General features: G+C 33.4%; 1 protein-coding gene across 1 annotated transcript in view; it reads right to left on the reverse strand.

Annotated features, from left to right (window-relative positions):
• Positions 1-8,833, reverse strand: part of MEOX2 (mesenchyme homeobox 2) — a 56,678-nt gene extending 47,845 nt beyond the window's left edge. The window contains exon 1 of the mRNA XM_072412956.1: positions 7,847-8,833. Coding sequence (XP_072269057.1) covers positions 7,847-8,345 — 499 coding nt within the window. The 5' untranslated portion in view covers positions 8,346-8,833. The remainder of the gene's footprint in view (positions 1-7,846) is intronic.
• Between the last annotated feature and the right edge of the window lie 866 nt (positions 8,834-9,699).

Consider the following 9,699-nt stretch of genomic DNA (forward strand, 5'->3'; position numbering starts at 1 on the left):
CATTCCTATCCCCAGGCCCCTACAAATTTTTCATGAACTCGTATAACAGAACAAAGAATAAATTCAAACCAAGAATTCTCTGAGATCAGAATTTCACACCTCCCAACTTTATAAATCTGGAAAAAAAGGAAACTTTATTAAGACAATATTTTAAGCAACGGCCTCCCTGTAATCTCACATCACTATCATTATTACGTATTACGTACAAGGGTAGAGAGATGCCTATTAGAATCCAATGCATTAATACAGCCCCTAATGAAATTGAACATAAAATAAAATTACTAAAAATGATTGTTGGAAAAAATACATTTGATTGATTGCTATAGACATTATCCCAACTTTAAGCTACCTCCTTCATATTATTCCTGATGATTTGTAGAACAGTAATAAAAAAAAAAGGCTGTTGGGTAAGAAAGAGGGATAGTGGGACTCTGGTGCAATGGAAGGACTGTCCCGTTTAAAGTCCAGAAGTTGGAAGCTAGAGAGTTTCACTTTCACTAATCTGTCTTCAATAAATCCAAATTGGTCACTGTGGATTAATAAATTGTTTTTGTGATTATTGCTAATTGTGCTGGTTTATTGAAAACCCTTGTGTGTTTTAAAGAATTCCAAAAAAGTCATCTGAGAATCCTGTTTCTATTAAGCTGAAATCCTTCTCCATTTATCTCTCCTGCCCTTCCCTGTTTATTTCACCATCAAACTCTAGTTAACTTACCTTTATTTCCTATTGAACTCACTACGTGTTCATATTTAACTCACCATCCAACCCCATTTAACCCACTACATACCCCCATTAAACCCACCACTTACCCCCATTTAACCCACCACATACCCCTATTAAACCCACCACTTACCCCTATTTACCTAACCATCTACCCCCATTTAACTTTAACCTTCCTTTTCTGTTCAGCTCATCACTGAGACCTTATTTACTTATCACTGGTTCCCGTGCCACTCAACTTTTTTCCATAACTGGCTCACCAACCTTCCCCATTGAATTCACATTCCTTCTATATTTTAACTCACCAGCGATTCCAGTTTAACTCACCACTTGGCCCAATTTAACTCACCTTTATTCCTTATTTAGCTCACCACCCATCTCTGTTTATTTCATCTTCTTTATTTATTGAACATAACATCCATCCCCATTTAATTCATCAATTCAACTAACCCACCTTCCCCTTTTTAGCTAATCATCCAATTTTACTTATCTTCCATCTCTGTTAATCTCACCTCCATCCCCACACAACCCTACCTTCCTTTGATCACCACCTGTCCCTGTTTATTTCACTTCCTTCTTCATTTAACTTGTTCCTGTTTAACTCATTGAACAATTTGACCAATTTCAATGCACTTTCCTTTCCCTATTTAGCTACTCATCCAATTTTACTCCTCTTCCATCTCTTTTTAACTCACCACCTTCCCCATTCAACCTACCTTCCTTAGTTCACTACCCGTCCCTGTTTAACTAATCTTCTCCCCCAGTTTAAGTCACCTTCCTTCCCTTCTTAACTTACCACCCATCCTCATATAATTCCCCTTTCTCCTCATGATACTAAATATCTGAGCCCTACCCTGCTTTTTCCAAATGTTTGGCTTGGTCACTTTTCCAACTTCCTTTAACAATTATGCAATATGTAAACTGCTGCCAAATGCTAATTACTGAATAATCATTGCAACAAGAGATATATTAACATACCCATCGATCATACTAAAGGTATTTCATTGTTCACAGTGATAGAGACATCCCTAACATTAGAAAAATTTGTTTAACATTAAAGTAAGAAGAACAATAAAGATTAAATAACAGGTCAACCAATCAAAATACATTTTGCACCTGGTACTCGGAATAGATGATGATGATTGGCTAGTATTAGTAAATGCTTTTTGATCTTGTTCCTATTAAATGAACTATTTTAACATGTCTAATAAATCTTTATAGCTCTACTAGTTCCTTCCAATAAAAAAATATTAATTGTGTAACTGTTGTTAGAATGCTGGAAAACCTGAGAATATTATTGGCCTCCTGTGCTATCTATAGCACCCCAACCGGGAATGCTGGGACTTCTAGCTCCAAAGATCACACCTCGTCTATAGCAGGATTGTACTTTGCATACAAGTATAAGATTTGCAGTTTATTATCTCCTTACAGTATTTAAATATAAAGTGCTATCCTGATAAAACAAAAATCATTTTTTCATTGGTTGTCAGCAAAAAAGTTTGGAGATCAAATAGTGAATTTGTTTGGCAAAATTAGAAGTTGGTTAGTGTATGGTCTTTTAGATTGTAAGCTCTTTTTGGCTCCTCCTGTGTCATTGTTTGTATCTGTCATTTAACATAATATATGGCTCTATATAAAAACAGTTTATTAATATTTATTCATGTAATTTACCATTCTGTCCTTTTTTGTGATCATGAAAAGTCTCAAAAGCTGCACGGCATTTGGTGGATAATTACAATAAAATGTTCCCATATTTGAATTTCCACTCCGCTCAACAATAGGGATATGAACTTAAAATGAAATGTAAATTCTCCATCCGGCGCTATCGTATCCCACATCTGACGACTGTTTAAAAGCCTTGCATTGCAACAATTGCATATTCTATTAATGATAATGGTAAAGTAATTGTCATAATAAAAATAAAGGTTTTTCATTTTCCAACCATTCTCTATTGCAGCCCTCTATAGGTCCAAAAACAATTTACCAAGATGGTTTCTAGAAATTCCTGGCTTCCTAATAAAATAAGGCGGTAACTGCAATTCTGGTAAATCCATTTCAATGCGGTTATCGTTAAATGGAGCAAACGTTTGGGAAAGGCCTGCTAAGGCTCTGTGTTAACATTGCACGCAAATATCAGGAGCTCAAAGAGAGTTTTCTGATTGAAATCGTGTTTTACTACTCTACCAATCCACTTAGAAGTTGTTCAGTAAAAATATACAAAAACAAAGTTTATTTAAGACTTTCTCCTGGGGGACGGTAACTCAAAGGTATAGAAGTGTCCGGCGATTCAAGTCATTAGATTTTTGTGTAAATTTTAAACTTTGTAAAGCGTGTTTTTACAGAAACCAAAAAAATAATTATATCTGTATGTGCCCGCACACTGTATTATGTTTACTTTTATTTTTCTTTGTTTTTCATTATTTCATGAGTTTTACAAATATATTAAATATACTATATATAATATAATGTATCATAATATATTGTATTGCACGTATCTGATCCTTAAAGTGGAATACTGTGTATATATATATATTTATATATATATTTATATATATACATATATATATATGGGGAACAGCAAATGTATAATACACTTATAATGTTTGGCATATATATACACACACACACACATATATATATATATATATATATATATTTGTGTGTAGTTAAGAATTGGAATACATGTTGTTAATATCTAATAATGTATTGGCTCCCTCTCTCCCTCTGTGTATAAATATAAAAGAGAGAGAATACATTATTAGAGATTAACAACCTATATTCCGATTCTTAACTACATGTATATCTATAACATATATATCTATAATATATATATGATATATATATATGTGTGTGTGTATATATATATATATATGTGTATATGTGTGTATATCTATACCGAACATTTTAAGTGTATGATACATTTTCTGTTCCATATATTTATACATATATATATATATATATATTTATTGAACATTTTCATATACCTTACCTAATGTAATTCACAACCCAATATAATGATTTCAACCACTAAAAACAGAAATATGCAAGAAGGGGATCTTTTTCTAAAAGATGTTTACCCCAAATTCACCTAGCTTTTATTTAAAACATACATTGGCTTCAATTAGAAAATGTGTGAATCAGCACGTACTATGTTTTTCTGAATCAATTTTGGAAAAATGTTAGAGAATTTGGGGTAAAAAATGATAGATTACTTGATGTTTCACTAATACTAAAAGGAATGTAAGGGTAATTTTTTTTAATTATTTGGGATGATTTAGTTTTGCAATTAAAGGAAGCAAGGTGCACACAGGTATGCAAGGCAGCCATCAAAGCATCTTTTATTAAACCCAGGTATGTTTTGGCGTTCTTCTACATCTCAGGTATTAAAGCAAAGAAATGCAATGACACGGCCAGGCAAAACAATGCCGTCTTACTAAAAGGGAAGAAATGATATGTTGTCTATATTACACTGTTGTACACCTGTTCTTCATGTATTGATGGCTACTATAGCCAATTTCCTTACATAAGCTTATTATTTAATATTCTGTATTTCATTTTCACATATTTAATCTTGCCTACTTCACACAGGAAATATGAATTCACATTGATTCATGTAAATTATTGTTATAATCACCCCATTAAAAACATTAAATCTATTCACAAACTAAATATTTTATGCTTTTATGACAAATTTGTTCCTGGAAAAGCTAAAAAAAAATAGTGACTTTTGTTAAATCAGACTAAACAAAGAAAGAAAAAAAATCATTGTCGGATATTCAAGTTCCTGCTACTTTACCAACAAAGCAATACCCCTGAAAATATATTGTCACATCTTGGTATGGGATTCCAAAAAAAGGAAATAACTATTTCCCTTCTGTACATCCGAAACAGGAAAAAGTGCAAAATACAGGACGGACGACTAATGAGCCACTTATATCATTTTCTAGAGATGTGAGGCCGATTGGTATTTAAATGCAAGGTGCAAAGGAATTCATCTTTTTTATGAAATATAGAGCAACAAGTTACAAAGTTGTTTGTGCTGTGATTATTACGCTTTGTTTAATGAATCACTTTTGGAAAAATCTCATATTTTATATATCACCGGCTTATGTGATTAGTAGTTACCTTCATAAACTTCTCGTCTAATTGGTTGCCTGCTGCTAATTCTTACCAACACATCTGATTTTTAAAAAAAAATATTATGTTGCTTTCATATGAATATTTTTTACACTGTTTTGTCATTTTTGCCTATTTTGTCTCTATATTCAAGAAGTTTGCCTGGAAAATATTCTATTTCTTGGGGGGTTTCTATTTGAAGTGCGGAGGCTTATTTACAACAGGAATCAAAATTCAAAAAAATCAGTTAAAGATTTGCCTAAATTATTAATTCATTGCAGCAAATTCATCATAATTCACCTGTATATGATTCATAGAAATCAACTACAATTTGGTAGGTGGAAATTCCAAACTTCTTTAAAAAATTGGCTGCAATATGTTAATAGTATAATAATAATATTTTTTTTATGATAACAATAAACAGGATTTCTATAGCGCCAACATATTACACAGCACTGTACATTAAATAGGGTCAATATCATCTAAAATGTATTCTTTTAACCAACCTGAATGCTTTTATTGAAATTTAGGTTATTCACATAAGAAGGTGAATTATCGCTTTGCAAGGGATAATTTACTTTGCTTTGTGAAAGTGATGATAGTTCAAGAGTATCCAATCACATGCAGAGAACTGGAAAGAAAAATCCCTGCACATGATAGGCTGAGATCATCAGAGATTTATCTAATGTATTAACCTAGGTGAGGTATTCTTGCAAGGTGCCAATATATTCTGCTATGTGAGAAGCCCATTGCTTTAATGATAATAGCAAAAAAGAGTACCTGTCTAGGGCTTTAATAGCAGGACTGCTATAATTTTGGTATTTTGTTGATGATTATGTTTCTAAAATTGCTTCTGTGCTTGGAAGTGTTGAAAATCATGAAGTAGCATTGGCAAAAAATAAAGAAATAAACTCTATCACTGTTAATATCCTAATGAGTAACTATTTAAAAAATTGCAGAACAGTAGATGAGTATCAAGTATTTTTATACTATATATATATATATATATATATATATATATATTTCAAAAAGATTAAAAAAAGATCATTAAACCTTTAAAAAAAACCCTACCATTGCTAGACATCTTACAGACAGTTACTAACGACTTCAGTCGTTAGCCTAATTCTCGTCAAAATAATAAAAATGGCTAAAATAACGTTCTGCTAATTATCAGATAAATCACAAGCGCTCCAGGAGTTTACTATAATACTTAATAGAATAAACTCTAAGACGTAAATGAAAACACATCGCATGCATTATTTTAAAAAATGACCCTGTCCCTACTTATAACTTCCCAGAAAATAAATATGTAATGGCACATTAATGGTGGTCTACTCCAGCTATAATAGGATAATTAATGCAAAGATTAAGTATGTTTTAAAAAGTCCAGGGTCAATAGACTGCTATGTGCTTTCAATGCGTAAATCACTCAGTGGCAGCTAAAATGTAAGAAACTGCAAACAGGATTAGGGTCAGGATTATAATGGCTGGGTTATGAGACATCAGATATATGAAGGGGGATAATAAAAAAGTAAGTTTGCATTTGTGATTTATTAAACAGAATTAAGATTTTATAACAATCATAATCAACAAACTGCTGTATATATATATATATATATATATATATATATAGCTCAAATATCATTTAAAAAAAAAAAATATTTATATATATATATATATATATATATAGAATAATATTAATAAAATATATATAAAAATGGATAAAATAATGTAAATTTATCTATTTATATATAAATGCCTAATTCTTTAATGTGATAAAAACAATATCAATGGATTTCCTATAAACCACAATTTCTGATGTTTGTTCTGAAAACGCAGATAGAAGTATGAGAGTGCGCTAGCTGGAGAACGTAGCAATTTTTGAGAAAAGATATTCATAGCGTAAAAATGTGCTTTTTTTCTAGTTACATTTTTAATGTTGCTACACAAATGTATACTTTAGATTAAAAAATAAGTAAAGAATAAAAAAGAAAGTGCTTCACTAGCTTGCTATTGATAGGCAACCACATTTTTTGTGTATATGTTATTTTTTATCGATAATTAAGGTATCACTTTGCATCTAACGAACTATGAAATGTATATTGTTTTCTCTGCTGTGGTTTTAGCTTTGTTTTGACATCTGATACCTTGGCATTCATCATTTTCCAGGTGCTGTGGTTTAATTCATTTTCTATCAGATGGTACCTAAGTGGGTACATTACCGGTAGAATGCTTCCCTTCCCCATCTGTTAAGGTAAAAGTACCAATCCCTGAAAATGCAAAGTTTTAGCCCTAATGGTCTTTCCATTTCATCATCTTAACTGTGTGAAAGTCAATTTTTAATGATGTAGGATGTGCTTTTAAATTTGCAGCGCCTTGTTTTTTTGCTCATTTGCTGGGATAATGCAAAGATCTAATTTCTTGTTAATATAATATATTTATATTATTGTGCATAATTATATTCAAAGGATGTTTTAAAAAAAAATTGTATCTTTTTTTATTTTATAGGCTGAATTCTAACTAAAATGTTAACAACTCAACAGGTTGAAGCGCCTCCCATTATTAAGTATTCCTAGAGGTGCGTGAATCACATACAGGTCACAGCTCAATGCTAAATGACAGAATGATAAAACTCTGAATGTAGCTGCAAAATTATAATATTAGAATTTCTTAGTTTAAAAAGTACAATCAAGTTATTTATAATTCTTTAAAATTGGAATGAAGTTATATAGAAGAAGGGTAGAAGATATTGAATAATAATTAAGTAGAGCAACAGTGGAAGATTGTAGATGGGTAGATAAGATCTGGCCAGGTGTTACAAAAATGTAATACGTAATACAATGACGAAGCAAAAATCATATTAAAAAATTGATGACATTTTTGTGGATTTTTAGGTAAATTTACATTTTAAACCAACTTTTAAAGTGATCAGAGCTACAATTTTTGGACCAAGTTTATAGGAAGATCAGGATGCCCTGAGGGGACCATCCATCATCAGCTTTCTCTTACCTGAGCTGTCACTTTTCCTTTTGGCCGTCCTCTTGTCTAGGTCAGAAGGCGAGAGTGTCTGCCTCCCATAGTCCCCACTTGCACAAGCCGAACCAGAAGAGCTGTTACTGCCCAAGTTAGAGGCATTTGAACACAATATAGAGGGGCTGTTTCCTAATTCTGGGGGTCCTGAATCCTGCGGAAGGCAGATGCTATGCCTGGGGGAGGCCATAGAAGACATCTGAGGAATGTGCCAGTTGGACTGCAAGCTCTGGTGCTGTTGTTGCTGGTGGTGGTGATGGTGGTGGTGGTGATGATGGCCTCGGTGATGTTGGCTACCGAACATGCCCTCCTCGTTGGGGTAGCCGGCGATGATGCAAGATGAAGAAGACGTGGAAAGGTCAGGGTAGGACATGTGGTCGGAACGTCCGTGAAGGGCCAGAGATGACTGGGAAAAAGGGTGCAAGCCTTGCGATGCCGCATGCGGGCTGCGTAGGCAGCCGAACAACGTGTGTTCCATGGCATGCGAAGTTTCAACGGTGCGAGATGGGGAAAGTTAGCAAAAGGATTAAACTCCACACGGCTGTCACTTTTCGCTGTAAAATGATATATGTTTTTTTTTTCCCACCCACCCCCAAACAGTAACGGCAGCACCGATCAGATAATCCAGGTCTTCAGCTCAGTGGTGGCCGGTCTCCTAGGCTTAAACCTTCTACACTGACCCAGATGAGCTGCTCTCTGTGAGCTACTCAGATGTCAAGAGTAGGAGAGGTTAAAGGCAGCAGAAGGTGGTCCCATGAAGCTGCTTTAAGGGGGAAACAGCTTTGCAGAGGATATAAATAGTGTGTAATGTGAGCTGGGGGCTGGCTTAGCAACACAGCACTGACCACAAACTCTCTCCAAAACTTTAAGACAGCTCTGTGTACAATGCTACAGCATCACTCTCAGCAGCGCTCTCACCAAGGACAAAGCTGGATACAGAGTAACACCAAGCTCACCAACCACTGGTTCAATAATGACCCAGGACAAACCAAAGTCACCGGATACAAAGATATATAATCGGACCTGATGCAATCAACGGCTTCATTTTATAGATAAAACCTCGGTTGTGCATTTAGAAATATTATACTAAAAATTAAAAAAAGTTTAAAAGAAACTGCTACTCCCCCCAGTACACAGAGGGCATCCCTACACGTTGATACAAAGTGTTTTACACAATGATTGTAGTAAAACTATGTGTCAGAATCAAATGAAAAGTACTCCTGTTTTCTTTTTTATATTTCTATTATATTATATGTTTGTATAGTTTCTTATGTATAGTGCTATGGTATAGAAGCAGATATAAAAGGTTGGTTATCATGCATGCATCACTTGCTGCAAAAAGAATTTTATTAACTATATGATCAATATTTTAGAAAGCGATCATTGCTTGGAGAATGGACCCAATTTTTATGTGTTAGGTTACGTAAAGGAAACTGTTATCTATCTGTTATTTTCTCATTTATATAACGGATGTATGGCCTTTTTATGCAAGACTGAATAAGATCTATTTTTATTGATAGATAGATAGATAGATAGATAGATAGATAGATAGATAGATAGATAGATGGATAGATAGATAGATAGATAGATAGATAGATAGATAGATAGATAGATAGATAGATAGATAGATAGATGGAGGGGTAGATAGATAGATAGATAGATAGATAGATAGATAGATGGAGGGGTAGATAGATAGATAGATTACGCAGCATTGTACATTAAATAGGGGTTGCAAATAACATACAGATTCAGGCAATGACACAGGAGGAAGAGAAGACCCTGGTCAGAAGAGCTTTCAATCTAATATTATAAAGATTATTTGATTATGGATA

Source organism: Pyxicephalus adspersus, chromosome 5, assembly GCF_032062135.1.
Source record: "Pyxicephalus adspersus chromosome 5, UCB_Pads_2.0, whole genome shotgun sequence".
Taxonomy (NCBI): Eukaryota; Metazoa; Chordata; class Amphibia; order Anura; family Pyxicephalidae; genus Pyxicephalus; species Pyxicephalus adspersus.